The sequence below is a fragment of the Periplaneta americana genome, chromosome 8 (assembly GCF_040183065.1).
Source record: "Periplaneta americana isolate PAMFEO1 chromosome 8, P.americana_PAMFEO1_priV1, whole genome shotgun sequence".
Classification (NCBI taxonomy): Eukaryota; Metazoa; Arthropoda; class Insecta; order Blattodea; family Blattidae; genus Periplaneta; species Periplaneta americana.
Genome location: NC_091124.1, coordinates 87,459,332 through 87,485,329, shown reverse-complemented (window position 1 = coordinate 87,485,329; position 25,998 = coordinate 87,459,332). Strand labels below are relative to the sequence as shown.

Here is a 25,998-nt window from a genome sequence, read left to right as displayed (position 1 = left end):
AGAAATATAATTTGTATCAACAATTATGTTTACATCATCAGAATAAAAAAACAATAACAATAATAATAATAATAATAATAATAATAATAATAATAATAATAAACACTGTATATACGTTCTTATACATATTAAATGCAAAGGCTCTCTCAGCCAGCCAAGGAGCGCACCAAGAAAACAAAATCTTCAGATGTGGGTGTGCTTACTTAAACTTGACCACACTTTCACATTCCAGGCATTCTTGAGGTGAAAGGTTCCACTCATACATCCATATTCATTTATAGTTTTCTGCCCAAGAGCAGGTCCTCCACTGCAAACCCAGCATTCTCCAATCTTCTCACTTTTCCACCTTCCTCTTAGTCTCCACATATATGTAATCTATACACAATGAAACCTCGATCCAACGTTTTTTCGGGGAACAGGGAATAAAAACGATAAATAAGTAAAGCGATAGGTCTGGAAGTAAATCCCGAAGAGACAAAGTATATGATTATGTCTCGTGGCCAGAATATTGTACGAAATGGAAATACAAAAATTGGAAATATATCCTTCGAAGAGGTGGAAAAATTCAATTATCTTGCAGCAATAATAAGAAATATAAATGACACTCGGGAGGAAATTAAATGCAGAATAAATATGAGAAGTGTTTGTCATCTAATATGCTGTCAAAAAATCTGAAAGTTAGAATTTATAAAACAGTTATATTAACAGTTGTTCTGTATGGTTGTGAAACTTTGACTCTCACTTTGAGGAACAGAGATTAAGGGTGTTTGAGAATAAGGTTCTTAGGAAAATATTTGGGGCTAAGAGTGATGAAGTTACAGGAGAATGGAGAAAGTTACACAACACAGAACTATATGCATTATGTTCTTCACCTGACATAATTAGGAACATTAAATCCAGACATTTGAGATGGACAGGGCATGTAGCACATAATATGGGCGAATCCAGAAATACATATAGTGTTAGTTCGGAGGCCAGAGGGAAAACGACCTTTGGGAAGGCCGACACACAGATGGGAAGATAATATTAAAATGGATTTGAGGGAGGTGGGATATGATGACAGAGACTGGATTAATCTTGCACAGGATAGGGACCGATGACGGTCTTATGTGAGGGTGCCAATGAACCTGTGGGTTCCTTAAAAGCCATTTATAAGTAAGTGTAGGAGTGCTAGAGTGCAGTGTCATCCATAGAAGTTTGACCACAATGCATGCTGAGCGAGAGAAAAATAGTGGCAGTAACTACGAATTCTCTTACGCGAAGAGTACTGTACAAAGATTGATTGATTGATTGATTTTCACGAAGGCTGTCCTGGATGGATCCTTGCACTTAGGCCATTTAGGCTCATTGCACGCCCTATATTCGACGACTGTCTTATGTTTGACGGATGGCTCGGGTGGCATTCTTGAATCCAATACTGGCTGACAGATGGACCATCCTTCCTGAGCTCTGCAGCTAAACCCCCATCATTTATTGACGAGCCCGGAGCCACATTTCCTTAGATTCATTAGAACCTACATCAGAATCGGAAACCCATACTTCCCGCAGACATCACCCCAGCCTATTTTTACTATTTCAGATTTTCAGATGATAGATGAAATGGGGAAAAGTGGAGTGTGTTGGTGGAATGATAGGAGGAAACGGAAGTACTCCAAGAAAAACCCTCTACAGCTTCTGTTTTCTCCACCATAAATTTCATTCATGTTTCACAGGGGATCAAACCCGGGCCACCTGTAGTCACAGATAAAGAGTACGTAAATTACTTCGAGGTACAGAGTTTTCAATAAGACAGTACCTACAAAAAAAAAAAAAAAAAAGAGCTGAAGCCACTGATATCATTGCTGGAAGATACCAGTCAATCACTGAGGGTGACTTGCTGTAGTAGCAGTAGTAGTAGTAGTAATAATAATACATATTATTAAATTGATTTAATTTATCATAAAATAGAAAATACTTTGAAAGAACCCAAAAGTAACAAAACTGCAAAATGTGGCAACAGCTCAAAGTTGTAACAAGATATCGTCCCTAGCTGGCCTGTCGAACACTGTAATCTATGTAGAAGTGGTGTGGGAGGCAGGGTTCTCTACTTGTGAATCCGAGAATATACTCCCATTTTTTCTCCAATATCTGTCGAATATAAAAAATCTGATCAATAGTCGATCTATTACGCCTAAAACCACATTGATGATCCCCAATATTTCATCTACATAAGGAGTTAATCTTCTCAGAAGAATATTGGACAAAATTTTGTACAGCGTCAACAAAGTACAGTTAGTCTTTTCTCCCTTTCTAAAGATAGGTACAATTCTGGACTCCTTTCTTTGTTCTGGTACAATTATGGACTCCTTCCATTGTTGTGGTACAATTTTCTTTTCCCAAATAGCATGTATAAGCTTACAAATTTCACTAGAAAAAGCGTTTCCACCCTCTTGGAGTAATTCTGCTGCAATTTGATCAATACCTGGAGACTTGTACTTTTTCAGATTTTCTATTGCAATTTGGACTTCAGAAATTGTGGGTTCAGGTATAAATGACTAGCAGTTTGTATTTGAATATTGTCCCGATCATTTCTATTTGGCCTATGTACATTTAGTAGTTGCCCAAAATAGTTTTTCCATCTGTTCAGGATGAAATGAGACTCTGTAAACATGTCACCATTCTCATCTTTGATCACGTTTAACCTTGTCTGATATCCTTTCTTAAATTCCTTTATGCCTTTATATAAATATCTAATGTTTTTTATTCTTACTATTTGTTTCTACTGTATTGAGTTTCTCCTTTAAGTAATCTCTCTTTTTGTTCCTAAGTGTACAAGTAATCTCTCTTTTTGTTACTAAGTGTACAAGTAATCTCTTTTTATTCCTCAGTGTACACAGAAACATCAACCTTATTATGTTCCACCACTTAAGAATCTGACCAATCACGTACTTCAAATTCCACCACAATGAAAGGTAATATATTTATGAAAGTACAGTACAACTTATTACATTGCTTTCATTATTGTCATATGCTAATTAATAATAGTAATCCGTGGCGCTACAGCCCGTGAAGGGCCCAGATCAACCAGCCGGCTGCTGACCTCACATCCACATGTCGAAGCAGAGGTGGAGGTCATCCAACCAGAATGGAGGTATCATGTGATTAGCATGATGATTCCCCCAGCCATTCCCCAGCTTTTGCAACAGGATTTCGCTACCTATCGTAGCATCACGATGCTGGGTGGGCACTGGTCCCATACACTGGCCAAAATTTCATGAGAAAATTTCTTCCCCCATGAGGACTCTAATCAGCGCGCATTCCATAACACGAGTCCTAGGCAGGATGCCTTAGACACTACGCCATGGCACGGGACCATATGCTAATTAGTTCAAACAAATTGTGATAATGCATAGATGGAACTCGCAATGTAAACTTTAGTTTTATGGACTTATAAATCAATATGTTAACAGCTGTACCAACATGTCATGTTATCAGCCACTGCTTGTTAACATTAGTCCTTATATTGGCTCTGCACAATATGAGACATATTTTCAACTACAGCATGGAACAGAGTTCTGCAGAATTTTGTAGCAAATTAACCAAAATTTAAATTGTAGTGAATTTATTTAGACTAATTTAAAAGAAATAGTAAGAACAGTAACATGTACTCATTCAAGAATGACACTTCTGACTCTGATCAACCCTCAACTTATCTTAAGCCAGATCTCAAACTCTCCCTAATCCAATTTGGACTGATGGAGCTGACTGATAACGAGAAATACAGCATTGGGAATGAAATGAGAAATGGGATGTACTTCTTACTTGTTAAAGGCTCTTGATCAGGTCCCACCCCCAGCCCATCTTAAGTCAGAATCATCCCCTCCATTAATTTTTATTCTATCACTTTGTATTGATGGGGCTGAACTTGGTACTGACAGCCAGGTATACAACACCGATAATGGTGAGAGCAGCAGCATACACTGTTACATGTATGAGGCCACCAACCTTGATCCACCTCCAACTCATCTTAGGCCAGATCTCCCTCCCTCTCTCATCCTAATTGAGCTGAAAGAGCTGAACTCGAGGTCTGGAAACCTGGAATATAACATGAGGAAAGACTAGAGAAGCAGAAAGCAACTATTATCCGTTTGAGTGTGAGTGAGTTCCACCCCAGCTTATCTTATGCCAAGGTGAACTAAATTCCAGGCTATAAATCCCACTGGTTCAGCATGCAGTGCAACAAATGCTACCACCAGCAACTGAAACATTTATATTCAGAATGACGATGGTAAACATGCCCCATTTCCAACCACTCTCTAAGCCATAAAGGCATATCTATACCAGCCTTGGTTAAAATACCCATCCTTCCCACATTATGCAGTCAGGGTCGATTAGGCCATATATTATTAGTCACCTTATAGCCAATTGGTGGTAGAAGCATTTGAAGAGCTTCAAGGTGCAGCAAAGGAAGTTAGTCTACAGATAAATGAACAGAAAACAAAATATGTATTATATGAAGGAGAGGAATACAACTATCCAGGTAAAAATAGGAGAATATGTATTCGAAAGAAAAAAAATAGACGAGTACATATTCGAAATAACTGAGAATTTTTAATATCTTACTTACTTAAGGCTTTTAAGGAACCCGGAGGTTCATTGCCACCCTTACGTAAGCCCACCATTGGTCCCTATCCTGAGCAAGATTAATCCAGTTTCTACAATCATATCTCTCCTCCCTTAAATCCATTTTAATAATATCCTCCCACCTACGTTTCGGCCTCTCCAAAAGTCTTTTTCCCCCTCTGTTCTCCCAACTAACACTCCATATGCATTTCTGGATTCACCCCTACATGCTACATGCCCTGCCCATCTCAAACGTCTGGATTTAATGTTCCTAATTAAGTCAGGTGAAGAATACATTGTGTGCAGTTCTACATTGTGTAACTGCCTCCGTTCTCCCTGTAACTTCATCCTCTTAGCCACGAATATTTTCCTAGGTTCACTAATATCAGATGATAACACAAAATTAGATTGCAAGCAAGATTACTCACAGGAAATAGATGCAATTAAACACTGCAGAATATAACAAAAAAATAAGACATATCAAGAAATGCAAAACTTCCAATCACATATAATAGATTGATCAGCCTAAAGGACTTTCAAGACAACCACTTTTATCAATTTTACTATGCTGCCATCTAGCAACTGCAAAAGAAGTCACGTTATAACTCTTATGGAAGTGCATGGAGCAGCTGTACTTCCATCTAGCGGTCATAACGAAAAAATGTATTTTCGACAGTGGAGGTTCTAACAGGAATCAGAGTGCTGCATTGGAGTTAAATCCTTCACTTGACCTCAGTCAAGTATCACTGCCTCGTATGAGGTAAGTCTGTCGTGATATGCTCGTAGGAAACATAAGCACAGTGCAAGGTCACCTCATCGACATGTCTTATCTTGTATGAAAGGTGACAAGTAAGATACACAGACGTCTTACACTGTAAAAATTAGGCTTTATTTTCAGGGTTTATGACAAGGATTTATTTTCTGGGTTTATGACAAATGTCTAATGAAACGTATCAAAACAACAGTAACATGAAGTTATGAGGGTGTCAGAAGCAAAGGGGTACAAGTGACATTTCTAAGAACATGAGTTAAGTGCATCCAGGGCAAGCTAAAACATTTAACATTTTAGAGGCAAAGGGATACATCTTTTAACCCAGAAAAATACTCAAGACTGGAGGAAGAAGACTGCCATTCTTAAAAAAGCAATCATAACAGCAAAAATGAAATGTTTCAATAAATTTATTGAAAATATTAATTACAGAACCGATAGAGCTAAAACATATAACTTTCTGAAGAATATTTCCAATACACAGGAAAATACTAGCCAACCTATTATTCACAATAACAAAACACTAACAGATAGTAGAGATATAGCAAACGCATTTAATAAACACTACTCAATCTCTCACAGATTACATCCCAATACCAAAAAAACTGACAAATTTATCAAAAGAGAATTACATAAAAATAATAAAAACAATATTACCAGTACAAAACCTGAAATATTTCATCAAAATTTTACTTCCAAAGAATTAACTTTAGCTTTACAAAATTTAAAAACCAAGAAATCTCCTGGCCCCGATAACATTCATTCCGAATTTTTTAAACATCTGGGGGAAAAAGCCAAGTCTGTACTTTTATCCATTTTCAATTTATCATGGAACACTTCAGTTCCTGCAGCTTGGAAAAAAGCAATCATTGTACCAATTCACAAAAAAGGGAAACCTGCTCATGATGTTAATAGTTATCGACCAATAGCACTATTAAGCATGATAGCAAAAACCATGGAGTCCATGATCTCCAACAGATTAACTTGGTATTTAGAATCCCAAAATCTTTTATCACCAAGACAAGCCGGCTTTCGAAACTACACTCTACCAATGAACAAGTCATACACCTCGGCCAAGAAATAAAAGACAGTTTTAACAAGAAAGAAGATACCTTGGCAATATTTATTGACTTTCAGTTAGCATATGACTCTGTTTGGAGAAATAAATTATTACTAAAACTCCAGAAATTAGGTATCTCCAGCAATATGTCCAGATGGATATCAGAATTCCTTAGTCAACGATTCATTGCCACTAAATTCAATAACTCACTTTCTAGTTACAGACAAACATATCAAGGTCTACCTCAGGGTGCTGTCCTCAGCACAACTTTATTCAATATTTATATAAATGACTTACCCTCCCTATTAGAGGAATCAAACATGAAAACAGCACTATTTGCAGATGATATAGTTTTGTGGACTTCCGGATCTTACAGACATAGAGACAAAATTCAAAATTCTGCTCTTAAAGCTCTAAATCAACTACATGAATGGAATACATCAAATTTGATGACACTCAATTTAAGCAAAAGTAACTACCAAATATTTTCACTTGGTAAAAAAGAAAGAGAATTCAATATCCAATACAATGGCCAACACCTTCCTAGGACTTATGAATCCAAATATCTTGGAGTTATTTTCGATAGTAAGTTAACATGGAGTAACCATTTGAAATACATTTCTGAAAAAGCTCGTAAAAGATTCTCCCTTCTAAAAAGACTAGCAGGAAAGAAATGGGGATGCTCTAGGAATACTTTGAACACGACATACAAAATGTTTATACAGCCAGTGCTGACATACTGCGGAGAAATTTTAATTACTTCACCTTTCATAAACGAAATAGAATATGTTCAAAACAAAGCTCTCCGACTCATTACTGGTGGAATCAAAACAACTCCAATAGATTCTATGAGATTCCTCACTAATATTAACAGCATCAAAATGATAATACAAGAAAAAGCACTGATTCAATATGAAAAACTTGTTAGATTACCGGGAAACAATTGGCATTCATACAGTCCTCTCTGTAGATTGAAAACTCAAAAAAGTTTCATATCCATTGTTCAAGAATTAAAACAGAAAATCAATATCCCGAATTTAAAAGAAAACCTACAAATTAAACCAAACCCTTTAACTCTATTAAATATGGAATATAATCTAAATTTAACAGAAGAAATACTGAAATCAGAAGTAAACACTGAAATACTAAAACAATTGTCTTTAGAGACAATTGATATTAGATACCCTCCACAAAACTGGCTTCATTTATACAATGACGGATCCTTGATCTCCAGAGAACAAGGTGCCGGTGCAGGTGTTATGTGCTGTCTCTTCTCACTTTATAGATCTCTTGGGTATGGAACAACAAGTTTTGATGGAGAAATCATTGCAATAAGTGAAAATCTCAGGAATCTTCTATGCCACATCAGTAAATTTAAAAATGCAGTTATATTGTCAGACTCCAAAGCAGCTATTCTATCAATAGTCTCTAAACACACACCTTCATCTCAAACAGCAGAAATAACTAAAATGCTCTCTCAATTAATATCACTCAATAAAAGAATTGTATTCCAATGGATACCATCCCATTGTGGAATCCTGGGAAACGAGAATGCGGATGCTTTAGCAAAGAAGGGTAGCACTGCTACTTACAGACCTGTTATTAAATCTACGTATTACTCTGTGAAAAGATTTATTAAATCTACATACTTAGACTTCAACAAACAAAATTTGATAACACAATCGCATGGGAAAAAATGGAACTCTCTGCATCAAAATCCACAGTTAATTCCCGATTTACCACGAAAATCGTCTGTAGCTGCATTTAGATTGGCAACAGGCCATGATTGTTTGGCCAAACACCTGCACAGAATTGGAATATATCAGTCCCCTAACTGTCCATTGTGCAACTCAAACCAAGAAATGGATTCGGAACACCTCAAAATCTGTGCTTCAGTGGCTGGTCATGGTAATATCTTTGAAAAATATTGGAGTGCAAGAGGTCAAATGACTTTATTGTCAAACGCCTGACATTAGAAAACAACAACAACAACAACAACATCTTTTAACCACACCTCACACTAAAATAAAAAATTTTACGGAATATACGAAATCTTAAGTACTTTCAACCACCTTTTCTCACAAATAACGTAAGTGCATTTACACTCCTTTGCTTCTGACCCCCTCAAATAAAATAGTATGAAAAAACTTAGATACACAATTATTACTGTTAATTATTATTAATTATTCAATATTTGATTTACCACAAATATAATATGATAGGTCCATATATAGTGTTCTGCCTATATACTACGACAATGTAGAAAAGTTTTACAAAATATTATTGATATAACAGTAAATTAATAACATTAGTACAGACATAATGTCACAGAAAATATAATAAAACGAATAATCATACTCTAGAGTAGTTTTAACTTCACCACATCTTTTAGCTCACGCTCCATTTTTGACAGTGTACTACTTGCCGGTCACAAGAATGAATGCCTAACACTCGGCTTATACCGTTCAAGGATGTTGCTTGCGAGGCTTTTACCCATCATGCATGAGTGCTGCCTATCGGATTTTGCTGCGAAATACCTGGCGCTCGAGCTAAAACGTAAGATGCAGACCAGTGAAGGAAAGCCAATCTGATAAATATGTGATCAGAGGTAAAACATAATAATAATAATAATAATAATAATAATAATAATAATAATAATAATAATAATAATTTATTTAATCTAGCAGAATTAAGGCCAGTAGGCCTTCTCTTTCGTCCAGCCAGACTAATTAATACAGTAGTTATTACATTATAATCTAGACCGTAAAGTAACATGAAAGTGAATAATGAAAGTAAAAGTAAATAATGAAATTAGATAAGTAATGTTAGTGGGACAATAATAAACACGTAGCAGCAGCAGCAGCAGCAGCAGCAGCAGTAATAATAATAATAATAATAATAATATAATTTAAATATTTATCCTCTATTATATATAAAACCATTAAAATATTTCCTTAGTCTATCCTTAAATTGGTCTGATGTCTAACAGTCTCTGACATTACTCGGTAGGGAATTCCAGAGTCAAGGAACAGCCGCAGTGAATGAAGATAAGTATGAGTATGTTCAGTGGGAGGGAATGGATAATATTGAGGAATGTTGTGTCATGTGTCTAAATTAGGGTAGGTGGATAAATTTTGAAAACGAGATGCAAGATAGACAGGAGTGGAAAAATACAATATATGAAAGAGGAGGGAAAGACAATGGATTTTCCTACGATCTTCTAGATGGAGCTAGGATAACATTTCGAGGGATGGTGTTAAGTGATCAACCTGGCAAATATTGCAGACGAAACAGATACACACATTTTGAACACGTTGCAATCTCTGCGCCAAAGTAACGCTTAGGTCAGTAAACAGAATAACACAGTAATTGAAGTTGGGCATCATGAGTGTTTGCACTAAAATTTTTTTCAGGGAAAAGGATAGAAAGTTCTTCAATCGCCTAAATGAGTGTAACAGTGCGAATTCTTTTTTGCAAATTTCTGCAACTTGAATGTTCCAATTTAAACTTTTATCCATATAAATACCTAGGTTCTTTATTGATTCACTGAACGGAATTTCGATGTCGTTTATTTTAATCAGAGACAGATTTGGTATGATAGTAGTGCTTAACAAAATCCACAATTATTGACTGATTTTTCTAGATTTAGTTTAAGTCGGAATTTCCGTGTCCAGGTCCAAATTGAATCAAGATCGTCATTAATTTTAGTTATTGCGTCATTTATTTTGTCAGTGTGGAATTTTATACAGCAAAACCTCGATAATACGCGCCCACTTATTATGCTATCCCGTGTAATACGCTTTTTTTGTCCGGTCCCTACACATTTCATATATAACGTCTTTATAAAATACCCCGTTTGTTGCGCTCAAGTCCCGCATAATACGCTGTTTTTGTGTAATATTTTCGATGTAATTTTCAGCAATGTATTGTAACAGCAATGAAACATCTTGGTCATTGAACTCACTGGTGCCATTAACCTGAAAAGTATTGGTATTCGACCCTTTACCTGCGCATTTAAACCTTCATACTTCATACCTTAGTATACCCCACCCTCTTGTTAAGCTCTCTTATTCGACTCCTTACCTGCGAGCTTAAAGCCTACATACAGTTACAATACCCCACTCTCTTGCTAACCCTCTCTCACTCGGTTGTAATAAAATTCTGAAAATTTTTGCTGGGCAGTTTGTTGTCCTTTAGTGTACTGAAGTGTCTGTGAATGTGATTACAATGAGTGTTAAACGAAAAGCGCTTTCTGTGTCGGAAAAATTGGAAATCTTACGAAAGTACGATGAGAACAATACTCTTAATCAGAAACAACTCTCTGATTCATTAGGAATCCCATCATCAATGTTAAGAACGATAATAAAAAATCGCGACTCAATCACTATAGCTGCAACGTCGGGAGGATGTAATACCAGGAAACTGAAGTGTGGTAAACATGAGGACTTGGAGAACACGTACACGGCAAACAACTATAAATGACTTTTTTTTTCGAAAGAATTAAGTACAGTACATATTGTAAATGTCTTTGACGTACAGTAAGTAATTACATAATGGAGTAATACTATATTACCTTTCATGAATCATGTGTTTCAATAAAGAAAAATGCTAATAGATACTGTATATAAGTTAAAATTAGTATACTTGCCTAATACGCGGTCCCGGTTAATACGCGGCTTACACCTGGTTCCTTGAACAGCATCTTATCGGGGTTTTACTGTATATAAGACATTGGCAAGACCTTTTGTGACTTATGACTGTTAAACCTGGGTATTCACAAAAAGGAAAGAGTTACAAATTGATATTTGGAAGAGAAAATATCAAGAAGAATAACTGTACCAATAAATAACAGAGAAATATGAAGAATAAGAACAAATAAAGTACCGGTACTATATGATCTTTATAAATAAATAGATCTGGTTACTATTATAAAAATTCGATGACTAAAATAGCTAGGTCATGTCTGCAGAATGCCAGATACAAGAGTGCCGAGAAAGGCATTAGATGGAAAATCAGGAGGAAGAAGAAGTAGAGGAAGGTCATATGCAAGATGGATGGATGAGACTGAGTGTGACTTGAGAAAGCTCAGAGTTAAAAGAAGGTGAATACAAGTGCAAGATAGAGGAGCTTGGAATGATTTATGTAAGGAGGCCAAGATTCTATGAGAAATGTAGCTCCATGGAGTAAGCAAGTAATAGCCAATTGGTTAGTCTCCTAAATTTAAACAATTTATTCTGTCTGTGTTCTGTTTTTCCGTAGTTTTTCTAAGGCACTAAGATAAATGTTGGGAAAAGTCCTAAAAGAAATGGGCCATAGACCAACATATAGCACTTCATAATTTTCAGCATTTCCAAATTAAAGCACTGAAAAATTGGTGCTTTAGCTTTCACTTGTTGTCTTGGGTATTTCCGGAAAAATTTAATCAGACATCATCTTCCTTACTCAAAGGGTTCAGGTCTTCTGTTTACTTAAGATAGCAACATTTGGCTCTTACCACTTGCTTCATTCTGGCTACATCTTAAGCTACCTTGTCCTGCTGCTGTTCACCCATGTTGCAGATTGTGCTCTGCAACATCTCTCCCCTTTATGTGGTTTATGTTAGGTTATATCCATTTTCAGCTTTACTTCAAAATTTCTTAAGTTCTTTTGAAGGAATGTGAAAATGGAGTTAGATAAGTGACCAACTAGTTTAGAACTCTCATAGATTCTTCCCATTGCTTCAAGTTCCCATGCAAGGTTGCATGCTCGCATTCCTTTTAACTGTTTTTTTCTTCTGTTTTCCTCAATTGATTTGTGAGTAACTTAAGACTACGAATAACATAAGTAATAACACTTTACATACCAAATTTACATGGCACATTGTTCATAAGTTGATGATATCTTGAAACACCAACAACATCTTTCACGTATGTATGTACAGACTCCACACTGAAACAAATGAATAAATTATACATGAATAAGAGAAAATATACTATATTTGCAAAACAACAAAACAAATAGAACAACACATTTATACTTCAAAAGGAAAAAAAATCGACAATTAAATACTCCAAATCATCATGACATAGACTGACCAACAAGAAATGGGAATAGAGTGAATGAGAGCAGAATATAAGGAGATTATTCTGAAACAGAACAAAAAGAAGCAAATACAGGAATAAAAACAAAGAACCAATACGTTTTTCCATTTAATTTCATCAATATCTTATCTGAACTGTTATGAGCCAACTTTTTTTTTATGTAACATCTAACATCATCTTGTTCTTTTTGTAGTACACAAATACATTTCATAGAACAATGTCTTTGTCTAACATGGATTTCATGTATTTACTACTTTCTTGCTGGGTCAGTAGTTGGAACCATTTCTGAATGATAAATTTAGTACTAGTCCCTTATCTAAGTCCCAATGCTCCAAGTTACAGTATATCACTACAATGAGATCAATGAGCATGAAGTGTTCAAGGCTGAACTACGGCCTAACCTGTCTCTAATTTCTGTTTCTATTATACTACTGTATGCATATCATGTTTATTACAGCCTCCATGACTAACCTTGAACCACATGCCTACGTTACTTTGCTGTGTTTTGTCCTGCCTTGCTTTTATACAAGTATATATAAGGTGTGATCATTAATTTCCGACACTGTGGGTGAAGGGATCATGTGATTGACACATGCACAGCAGTGATGCTAGACGACCTTGAAGAGACATGACACAAAATTTCAAAGCGCTAATTTCATTGAGATCTGTGTCACACAAGGTTTGTTAGAATGTGCATCCGTAAATTTGCGATATCACGATAGACTCGAAAATGGAGCAGAGAGCCAAATCAAATTCTTCGGAAAATTATTGGCAACCAAAATCCAGTGAATCGGACAAGGTGTTTTGAGTGGCATTCGCGTTTCAGAAATGGCAGAACTTCACTGGAGGACGATGAGAGTCCAGGTTGATCTCACATGTGCAACACTGTTGAAAATATCGAAAAAAATTTGACAAATTGTGCATGATGCTCAACGCATCACCATTAAAGAAATTGCTGACATTGTCAACATGTCAATGATCTTCATGTTCATTTTGAACATGAACGACCACAAATCTTGACAGAGAACAAATGGATACTTCATGATGACAATGCACCAGCTCACAGAGCTCTTGTAACACGCCAGTATTGAACCCATAACAAGATTGCCATCATTCCTTATCCCTCCCTCCCATATTCACCAGATTTAGCCCCCCACGACTTTTTTGTTTTTCCAAAGATGAAATTCGAGCTAAAGGATCGCCATTTTGGCACTGTGGAGATCCAACACGAATATCAGAAGGTGCTTGACAGGCTGCAAGAATGCAACTTCCAGGAGGCATTTCAAAAATGGCAGACGAGCTGGAATCAGTGTATAGCTGCCCAAGGGAACTACCTTGAAGGGGATGGCAGCCAAATTTAAATCAGATAATTTTATTTCCATTTATGGGGCAGGTTTCGGAATGTAATGATCACATCTCTTGTAGTGATTTCTGCCAAACTGCAGAACTGATGTTGTTCATAAATTCATAATCAATATCTGTGACTCAGTTATGCTTATGGTATTAGCTTCAATTAAAAAAATAATGGGTTATTATTTTTAAAAATTAAACAAAATGAAATAAATTATATTTTCTATAATTGTAATAAACAGCTATAACAGTTGGGGGGCTCAGCGTGCTAACTACACGATACCTCCATTCTGGTTGGATGATCGTCCACCTCTGCTTCGGCATGTGGCCGTGAGGCCAGCAGCTGGCTGGTCGGTCTTGGCCCTTTGCGGGCTGTAGCGCCAAGTATTTTATAATTGTAATAAAGCTACTGGTGAAGATGGACTTAACATTGAACTTTTCAAATATTCAGATCAGAATCTTAAATTAAAGATTCTTGATTTAACTTACTAAATAATATATGGGCAGAAGATTCACCAGAATCTTGTCAGAAAGCTGTCGTGTAAATTTTTAAAAAGGGAAACCTGAAAGGTTGTAAAAATTATAGGCTAGAGGAATAAGTCTACCATAATAAGCACAGAAGGGGTAACTGACATTTTTGGGGAAAATGACTTAGGACTGCCACGTGAATCAGCATTATTTTTTGCATATATTTCTGGAGATTTGAAGCTCTAAACATCGGTAAATGTAAAAATAATTCTTATTTTATTAGTCATATCTGCAGTTTTGTTCTCTAATACTAAGTAATGTTGGAGTAAACTAACAAATGCCAGGCAAATGAAGCAGTATCTGCTGTAGATACGGCCGAATTGGCTTCTGATATTGTACTTACGGCTCAGAAGGCTTAGTATACACATATTTACCACCTTTTTTACTTAGTATATTGGCAGTAAATGTTTTATGTCTCTGTATCTCATTACAGAAGGGAACATACATCCAACCAAAGATTCTGTAAACTTAATATAGGTATATGATGATTTACGCAAGCAACACCCTCATTTTCAGTGTTCCTATGATCTGTACCATACTGAAGTTCAGAAGCTAAATACCTTTTTTGTTAAACTTTGAAAAATACTGCAGAAATTATTTCTCAGAATCAAGACTGAACAAATTTTTATTCAAGATACTGTGGTATGACTGAAGGATTAAAAATGATGATGAAGAAGAGACAGACAAATAAGCGTAATTATAAATTAATTACATTTATTATACAATGGTAAATATGTAACGAATTATTTATTTTGGGTAAGAATTTATTATGCAAGTGTTAATACGTAACAAAATATTTATCTCTAATAAGAATTTCTGTGTGTAATTTATGGAACAGAAATAAATCTTACTTAAAGTAGAACATTAACACTTACCTTTTTCCTGTCAACAGTTTTGCCAGATCCACAAAAAAGTCTTCAAAATGGTTCAACTCAAATGCAGATAACTGAATAGAAAAACCATCTCTTTGGAGCACTGATCGCAATGATATACAGAATTTCAACCAAAAGTCAGGCCCCTATTAAAAGAAAAAGAAAAACAATCTTATTCCTCTCGTCAAATACAAATGTATAAAGTTTACAAAAAAAAAATAAATAAATAAAATGAAGTATACAGGAATTTGGTAAGTAATATAATTACAATACTTCTACATCATTCAATATCTGCAAGAGTGAAGAAAGAAAAGTGGAGAGCTTGATTGAAAAAGTTAAGAGACTGAGGACCTTAAGATTTGCTAGCATTTATACGTCATCAAAATCACTGTGTGTGTGTGTGTGTGTGTGTGTGTGTGTGTGTGTGTGTGTGTGTGTGTGTGTGTGTGCGCGTGCGCATCTTTGCATTCAAGAGCATTAATAGTGACAGATTCGAAAGCTTCCCTGATTCGCTGTTTCAGGTGCTCTAAGGTTTATAATATGGACACTATACACGGTCCCCTTCATGTCATGTCCGGCGATCATGGAGGCCATTGCTTCCATCTGCCCCTCTCAATCCAAAATCTTTCATTAAGAACATCCATTACAATGCTTGCATGATGTAGAGGAACACAATCTTGCTGAAAGATCACATTGTCATCAAACTGGTGTATTGCAAAATTTTCCAGCATGTCGAAGTAATTGTGTCCTGTCACAGTGCATTCTATGAAGAAAAATGGTCCATTGACATGATCTATGGTAACAGCACACCACACATTAACTTTAAGGCTATTAAGCTCATGCTCAACGAAGTCATGTGGCTATTCATTTGCCCATATTCTTACATTGTCAGTGGACATGATCCAGAAATATGAAAAGTGGCCTCAACACTTAACAGCACACAACCTAAAAACGGTTTGTCATTGTCAATTTGATTAAGCATATCCACAGCAAACTCATACCTTTTGTGATAATCATCTGGATGAAGTCGTGTAACAATTGAAGTTTATAAGGAGTCATATGAAGACGTTACTTTAAAGCTCTATGAAGTGTTGTTCTCAGAAGTCCTAATTGTTGGGCACATTTACTAACCGATTTTTTTGGACTCTGAACAAATACTCTTCAGATGGCTTCTACCATTTCATCATTTGTCAATGATCTCCGGTACACTTTTTCTTCAATAGGCTTCCAATCTCTTTTAATCGTCTATTCCAATGAAAAATGTTATTCTAGTGTGGTTCATTACATATGCGACAAAATTCACGTCATACACAAGTCACAGATTCAAATTTTATCAGCAATAAAACACGTTGTACTTTTCTTTGGACATCCATCTCGCATAATTAATTGGTACAATGAAAATTATTGCATTTCTTCTATTGTTATCTTTTGTTTCCTTCAATGCCTCAAACTTAGACGAAAAACTTCGAGTGTTTCATTTTCATCTGGCACCAATATTACATTTCTACCTCTATTCATTAAAAAAATATATGCCTCTGAAACCTCACCATGATTTTTCGGACACAGTGTATTAATTATTTATTTTTACAGATATTTCATATCAGTAAATTGTGTGTGCACCATTACAACCAATTCTGTACAAAACATACTTCCATGAAGCACTGTGAAAAAAATGCCCAGAAAATAACCAGATTGCATATTACCAAGTAAATCTATGATTTACATATCAGTGACAAATTTTATACATCATCAGGGTTCAATAAAAGAAAAGAAAGAAGGCATGTTCTCAATCTAACAGGACAACTGGAAGAAATAGGTGCCTGATTACAAGCGAATTTGAGATATCAATACATAATTATGCAAATTACCACAACACGCAAGAATATCAATATCCCAAAATAGAAAGCAGCATCAGCACCAGCAGTAGCAACATAAAATTCAACTTCATAAGTTTCTCATTATGAATTTAATAATTTTCTCACCTGCTGTTCCCACATATGAGAGAATTTATCTATGTTGTCTCGATATACAGTATATAAAGTTCGATTCACTTGGCTGTTGAAGAGATCCTCATCCTCTTCACTTAAAGCTAATTGTCGCATTCTTATCCACTCTGTATGACACACTTCTGCAATAAAATATTTGCAAAATAATTACAAATAATTATTCTTTTTATCACATATCCATTTATACACAAGTTCTCTAATAATGTTTTAAGCTTATGTTAACAATGACAGTTTATATTCGCGTAGGAAGAATAGAAACAGCAGTGAAGTATTAACACAGTATAACTCTATTAATGTGCTCGTCAAGGGACTGTGGCCTTCAAGCGCAATAAGCAGGCTCTATAGACAGAAAATGTTTCATAAAATGGGGAAAACAATTTAGACACTTTATAGGAAACATATTTTATTGTATATCAGTTACAGAGCAAAATGCAAATAAGAGCTCATTTCATGTGAAAAATCTTTGATTGTTGTTTGCAGTTGTTTTTTTACTACTACAGTCAACTCTGGATATTGTGAACTTCGTTATAGTGAACATTCGGCTATAGTGAACCTAAACTGTTGGTCCCAACCCACATACATTAAAAGTACATTAATATTTCCGTTTATAATGAACCCGCGCTTCGGTTATAGTGAACCTTGTATCCTCACAAATTCTTATTTGAAGTCAGACCTTCTTGCATAAAATTGAAAGAATGTGTTGAGAATAATATTCAAAGTTTCTTACTCCTTTAGTCAAAGGACAAAGATAGGATTAGTGATTCCTAGACAATGAGCTGTATTGTAAATTCAGGCAACCTGTGACAACCTTGCCTCACTCCACCGTCGAAGGGTTGACATTCTGTTCTCAGGCACTCTACTTTACTGTTACTTCTAGTCCTCCAACGTCAAAGGGTTTGCCTTTTGTTCCCAGAAACATTTCCATTATGATGAATAGCAACGAAAAAACGGAAAATGAAATTGCCTTCTTTTATTAAAAGGGGACAGACATTATGTCCAGAGCATAAATGAAGGTAAGATTTCGATGGCTTTCAAACTCCATCAACCCTCTCCCAGTTTCCATTAAGTGACCCGGGAAATTCCAAGGCTGAGTATGCAGTCACACTTTAACAGCATTTCTCCCTGATCAGTCTGTTTCTAGTGTTCCAACAGTGAATGTACTGTATAAAAATGTCGAAGTGTAAAGTGTTTTCTTTGGAAGACAGGCGAATATTATAAATGACATTGAACGTGGTCTTTCACAAGCGGACATGGGTCGACAGCATAATTTAAGTAAATTAACTGTGAGTAACAATATACAGTATACTGTGTAATCGATTTCACAAGAATGAAATATTTTATTTTCTTGTTCACAATTTCATTCATTTCTGTCATTTAAGGTTAGTGGAGAGAGACTTCGGATAAAGTGAACCTCGGATATACTGAACGAAATATGCAAGTCCGCAGAGGTTCATTATATCTGGAGTTGACTGTATTATAAATTACAACATTTTCTATGCAGTTCAAGGAACTACATATAACTTCACTTCACACCACTAATGTATTTTCGAAGCACATTTACTGCTTGAGGGCTTTGTTTGGTGTAGAGACACTTTTCTCTGCAGATTCAATTTCCTTAACACTGTCATCTTCGGAGGTAGAGCAGCATGATCAGCAATCATGTTGTCAACACCGTGGATTTCTGAGGTCACTACATCATTGTCAACTGACACAACTTCTCCTGTACAGGAGCCCAATCCTTGTCATCATCCATTATACAAGGAGCATTCATTTCATAGGTTATGCCATTTTGTACTGCAAACTTAAGGTAAGCATTCACTACATTGTATCGCACTCATCGGACAAATTGCATGGATCGGAAAAAGATTATCTTCGCTGTAATTGTTATGTAACCGCGTTCACTACATCGTATCGGACGCATCGACTCTCGGCAAATCCGTCCACATTTCTCGAATGGGCAACTTTTCCGATGCGTGCTATCATGGCCTTCTTTAATAAATCAATTTTAATTGGTCAACTGTTACTATTATGTTGTGCCATGTTCAGTGTCGCGCCAAAATGGCAGACAGAAAACTTACTTCGCGTGTAGAGAATTGCGAAGAATTATATAATTTGAGGCATTCCCATTACAGTAATCAAGTTATTTCTTGCAAATATATTATGTAACCAATATTTCTTTCGTTTCTTCCTCTTCAATTAAGACACATGAAGCAATTACAAATTCGTATTCGCTAACAGACGTAATTAATAGACCTAACCTCAACTCCTGTTTTCAGTAATGTCAATATCGTACGTCATGTTTTAAACAGCTGATAGGGGAATCCGTGAGGCGATGAGGTGGAGCCGTTACAGTGAATGCACTGCACTTAAAATATCCGTTGCGTGCGATTCGTATGAGGAGTGTGATACAATATAGCGAACGCTTACCTTTATTGTATATTCCACAGAATTCAAATGATGACAATTTTACAGAAATGACAGAAATGTATTGACAGAGAGACTTCAGTGTTAAAATCCTTTCATAGAATGGAAAGTATCAGTAAGTGCAACTTCTAACAGTGTCCACCGGAGGGCTTTTTCAAGTGCAGGATGAAATTTATTTCTTGCACTCATGGTGCAATGGTCCTCAGTACAGTCACAGCAATATATTTTTTCACCATGTTTTCAAAACATTACAACATCATCATCATCATCATCATCATCATCATAACAGAAGTTAGTCCTAGAAGGACCGTTCTGGTCTACAAAAGTTTTCCTGCCATCTCTTCATAGGGTGACCCAGTGATCTTTTCCCTGTTGGTCTGTAGTTCAAGATTGTTCGAGGAATCCTGGTTGTAAACATGCTTGACATAGTGAAGCCTGTTGTCTTGATATTGATGAATATACTGCAGTACAGGTTCCATTCCCAGTTCTTGTATGTCTTCATTTCTTTTATGATCCCATTTAGTGTATCCTGCTGTTCAGCGCATAAACTTCATTTCACTGGCAGTAATTCTATTTCAAAACATTACAAGTTTCGCAATTTATACGGAATTTTTTACTCATCTCATCCGAAAAAAAAGCTCTACAATTGGGATTTGGAAGTGTTACAAGAAAGTAAAACTATACAAAATTATATATGAAATATCCAGGGACCGTATAAAAAGAGCATAATGAGTGGAACAGTGTTATAAGTGGGAGTGTATTGATGAGGTTTTATATATTTATGGACAATCGAAAAGAAAGATAAGCTTAAATGGAAATATAATAGAGATTTCTCATATTGTGTCATAACGAACTAAATCATAATTACCACTGGTTTTATAGTTTTTTCCATTTAAATACAAAAAAAAAAAAAACGACCATTTAGTAACAACAACGAAAGAAATAATTATTCCAAAGCAGTACTAAATTAATGACTGAAGGGAAGAAGAAAAACGAGAAAACACTGAAGGATCTGTACAGGCATCAAAAACGAACGTTCCTAATGCTAAGAATAGAAATTAAAGTTGTCTAATACAAATCTGGCTTTCAGGTATAGCTCCCTGTGAAGCTGACTTCAATAATTTCAAGGGAAAACTTATTCTGAGGCCGGGTATCGAACTTAGGACCTTTGACTGAGCATGCCAACACTATCAACTGAGCTATTCAGGAACTCTACCAGACCAAGGCTCATCCACATACCTCAAGTGGATTGGCAAAACAACAGAGACCCAACACTGAATGCACACTTTTTCTGTGTGACTTAAATGTGTGGTTTCCTGTTAACGAACAGTGACGTGTATTATATAAATTTGGCTTTCAGGTATAGCTCCCTGTGGAGCCAACTTGAATAATTTCTAGAGAAAAATTGCTTTTTGCACTAAAATTTGTTGTGACTAAGCCTCCCGTATTTTTTGATCAGAAGTTGATCACCCTAGCTACCAATCACATATCGGGCGGAAATGGCGATTTCTCGGATCTGTGATTTTCGAACTAGTCACAGTCGAAACCAGCAACAAAATCATAGTCTTCAAATCACACTCCACCACTAATATTAATGAATGTCTCATAAGTAAAATACATACTATCTTTTTGTTTAGTCAACTGTCTAAAGACAGGTTGGTACCTCATAAGTGACACCAATAAGGCAGCAACTAAGCTAGGATATAACTGAGCAGGATGGTCAGTTCCTCAATTGCATACATTGCTGACTAGTAATCTATTTCACTAATAAAACTTAAAATGTAAACATACTAATAAAACTTACAATGTAAACAAACAATTGTTCTTCCTCTGACACATATTATCAAGTTAGATGTACTGCCTGATAATATGCACTTATTGGCCAGAATCTCAATCAGAGGTCACATACTATGTATTAGGAACAAAAATAAATTAGGCTGTCAACTGCCTTCCACATAGGCCTATATGGAGGCATAATTTCTTCAGAAAGCACTACATGTTGTTATGTTTGAGTATTAGCATTTGGCAAAAAACAAGAATGGTAACAAGGAACAATGCATTGTTTATTCACGAGAAAAGTTAGATTTGTTTTACATGTTAAGACAATTTTACTGTTGACTTCCACATACGAACTGTTCTCCAATATGTGTAACTACATTTTCGGCAGAAGCATGCTACAAGGCTTTTTCTATGGAAGAAGGAACAGGAGGGAGCATTTTACAAAATGTTCTATAAATTCCTTTCTTTTCAATGATATACGATTTTTTTTTTCAGTTTATTAGATATGGTTAAATATTTTCATGGCCACGATATCCTGTTTTATCCACGTTTAAAAGTTTCTATTTTTCATGGTATGTCTCACTATGAACCTCCATGCCTTATTCTCTGTTACTTTTGCTTATTTCAAAATCCTTGTTCATAAAATCTTAACACGTTAAAATACACAAACTTACGTAAAACTCAGAAAGAACATTTGTTTATATGGAAGAGAATGTAGTGTGTGAAATGGACAGACAGAATAAGAAATGAAGCTGTGTTGGAAAGAGTGAGTGGAGAAAGAATGATGCACAAACTGGTCAGGAAGAGAAAAAGAAATTGGTTGGGTCACTGGCTGAGAAGAAATGATTATCAGACTTTTGGTCACAGACTTTTTGTCACATGGGCGTTTTGTCATTGCAGACTTTATGTCACAAGGACGAAAATTCCACGTGATACATTTCGCCATTTGTCGCGAAAATAATAAAACACGATTATTTGAGTAGAGGATTAGTATTTTATTATTGGTACAGGTCAGTGTGAGTATAAAATATGTGAAATGGTGGATACTATATTACGGAGAAATGAAGCTGTATGTTGCTGTTTAGTATTCTCCAGCAAAATTGTGCCCGACTGTCCGCAGATATTGAATAATCCTATTCTTGTCTCTATATTTCTGCTACCTATCTTGCCATGACCCATTCGATACCTTTGTCGAGATCCGAGTATTTTTTTCTTTTCTTCATGGGTGAATGAATGGTCACTTCCAAGCCTTGCAAAATCGCCAACATCCAGATACAAAAGAAACTGCCTACTGAAGGATGCACTGGAAGAAATAGTGGAAGGGAGAAAATTTCGGGGCAGAAGAAGACATCAGATGATAGATAACATTAAGATATATGGATCATATGTGGAGACTATAAGAGAAGACAGGAAATAGGAGATTGGAGAATGCTGGGTTTGCAGTGAAATATCTGCCCTTGGGCAGAAAACTATGAATGAATGAAGTTTCACTTGAGTCCTTTCAAATGTCTTTTGAAAATTTAATGTTTCATGGTTTCATTATTGTTGTACTAATAATGATCAGTACATAAATGTTGAAGTAATAACAATAACCAATTTTATTTATGGTGTTTATTTAATAATTACATCCAATGTAAAAAAAAAGTTAATCTCAAGACATAGTTCAGTTGCAACCCTAGGAAGATCAGCGCAACTCCTAGTGCTGTCTGCTGGTTACAACCCTGAGACATGAGCTAATTTTGTCAAGGGGATCAAGTAATTATAGTAAGCGATGTAGAGATAAACCAACACAGAGGTTTCTTACAAGGTGGAAAAATTTCAACACCATACCAAACATACAGTCAAACCATTACTTCCAGGCTTCTTCTCTATACAGCAGTAGCATAGTAACTGGGAGAATATACCAGAGCTTCATTTACATCAATTTTGGCAGGAGGGGGACGACAGTGAATTCAAAAAGTGATACTGATTTCGAAGAAATTCAGACAGTATCCAAAATGATTTATAGTGATGTAGGCCTATATACAAAGATATTGAAGGTGATGAAATTGAGGTGCAGAAGATTTCAAAAGATGAGTTAAGGGGAGGGCAATATGGAGCATGTAGGTCACAGCAAAAAGCAGACAAAACATAAATATGTGGTAGTCAGCCAAGGGAATGTGGAAGAATACAGCACTGAGTTTATTGCCTGGTTTCAAAGACATTTTCAATACGGAAGCAACAAAGAAATTTGTGGTGACGTTTTCAGAAGTAATAGGGAGCAAGTCGGAGATACGATTTTCTATAAATTTTCAAAGAAAATTCCTGGACTTTAGACTAACATTTTTCAGTATAAATAACTTGAGCACCAAATTTTAACTCTTAGCTCTAATGTTACCAAAATAGTTTTATTTCATATACATTTGTACATTAATGAAGCAAGTTTTAAATAATGTTAAATTATATCGTCGGTTTAGAGTGTAACCCTGCTAACTGCCAAAAAGAAGGAAAAAACTGAGTTTAAATTAACTCTGAAACTTTAGGACCAAATCCAAAGTACAGGTACAAATGCCAACTGTTCTTTGGATTTGGTCCTAAAGTTACAGATTTAATTTAAACTTAGTTTTTTTGCTTTCTTGTAAAATTTTATTTTTGGCAGTTAGCAGGTTTACACTCTAAGCCGATGATATGGAGTTAATCTTATTGCTGTTGAGTCTTTTGTTCCATCTGTAACATGTCACTCAAACATTAAACATTACATTTTTTCTGTATTAGAAAAAAAAAATGTTAAACCTTATCTACCCATACAAAAATTAAATTGAAATTGGTAATTTCTTATAAGCTGTCGATGTTCCTTAGGCTGTTTTTACACTTAACGTGAAATTGTTTTTTCCAATAAGAAATTAAAATACAATTTATTGTTTCTATTATCTCTCTCCTTTCTCTACATATCCCTATTTTATTATTCTACTTTTATTTATCTTATATTTAATTTCACTACACATTTTTATTTTAATTTACCACACATGCAGTCACCAGGATTCAACCCGATAACCTTTCGGTTTGTAGTCAGACACTTTACCACTACGCTATGAACTGGTTTGATAGACCCAGCTGTCGTTTTTGAACTTACTTTACTGTATGTTTCCGTTCTCTTTCATAAATTTAAGAAGTGAAACAAAAGAAGACACTAATATCACTAATTGTACGTGTAGCTCGCAACAGGATCATCTTGGCTGTCTGTGCATGCGCGAACTTGGTTAATAAAAACCTAAACTAACCAAACCTAACCTTCGTATATGCAGGATGCATAACCAGAGCACGAAGAGAACTTTTTGATTTGATTTGGAATGTACACGCGAAAATAAATCCAGGTAAGGATCATGCTGGCATTGCATGAGAGGTCCGCACGTTAACATACTACCATATTCGTTTGTTCTAAATGCCGAACAGTTCATCCCGTTCATAAAAAGCACTGTATCTATACATTCAGGATATGGAAAATATGATACTGGAGAAAATTTAGAAGAGGAAGACAACTTGTACAATGCAACTTGCGACACAGAAGACGGGAATACAACAGAGTAATGTAACTGCAAAAACGACATAAGGAATATCGACAGCTTATAAGAAATTACCTTGAAATTTGATATACTAAAAGGACAAAGACAAATTCCTTCAGAGTTCACAGAAAAACCTCAAAACTGAAGGTACATTAATATTGTGATGTCCAAAATGAGGTCCCATCTGTAACAACCTTTAAAAGTTATCCTACCTACACTTAATAACCATCAAATGGAATAACTTTGTAGTGTAATATAATTGAACTGATAGTACATACGTATGTTTAATTAATAACATTTAATTTCACTTTGATACCATTGTATTATACAAAAGTTAAAATTTTATCTCAATGTCCTGTCTGTAATGATGGAATGGCTGTATTTGTATTTCAGACTACTAGGATTAAACATACTGTTCTCCAACCAGGAGATCAACCGCGAAAGGAATGTGCTTACTATTGCCTCATCTATTGAAACGAAGTAGATAAATAATATTACCGTTATAACGCCAGTTTAAAAACCATGCGCTCTCCTGCATATGTTATTTCATGTATGAAGAGATTAAAAGACCAGGAGATTAACTGTGATCTAATTTTGTAACTAGGGTAGTATCAATATGTCTGCATCAATGTTATGGTTTGTGCTATGAGAGCTAGCCAAAAGAGATAAAGATTATCCACGTGTGTGACCTTATGACATCTTATGACATCAACATTCATTCACAGCATTAACCTCCTTCGTTTCATCCGGCAGAGACTTTCTCGTGGTTGGAGCACGGTACATATTCACAAATGGTTTCCTTTAGAATTCCTACATTTCTAATGTACAGTAGGCTATTCCTGATTTTTTTTTTTCACGAGGAAATTTTACTACTTAAACATAATCACCACGAATTACTCTTTATATTTTCATTATGTTGCAGTACTGCCTAATATTAAGGTGACTATCTATCCCGATTTTTCCAGAACAGTCCCAAATTTAGACCC

General features: G+C 35.5%; 1 protein-coding gene across 4 annotated transcripts in view; it reads right to left on the bottom strand.

The window, feature by feature from the left end:
- LOC138704862 (uncharacterized) overlaps positions 1 to 25,998 on the bottom strand; it is a 125,182-nt gene that overhangs the window by 97,017 nt on the left and 2,167 nt on the right. For 3 of the 4 annotated variants that reach the window (XM_069833199.1, XM_069833201.1, XM_069833202.1), the window contains exons 2-4: positions 17,244 to 17,389; positions 15,265 to 15,407; positions 12,274 to 12,359 (exon numbers count right to left, since the gene is read on the bottom strand). In XM_069833199.1, coding sequence (XP_069689300.1) covers positions 12,274 to 12,359; positions 15,265 to 15,407; positions 17,244 to 17,389 — 375 coding nt within the window. Of the gene's footprint in view, positions 1 to 3,984; positions 4,075 to 12,273; positions 12,360 to 15,264; positions 15,408 to 17,243; positions 17,390 to 25,998 lie in introns of those variants that run through there. The other variant, XM_069833203.1, reaches the window with a different exon arrangement.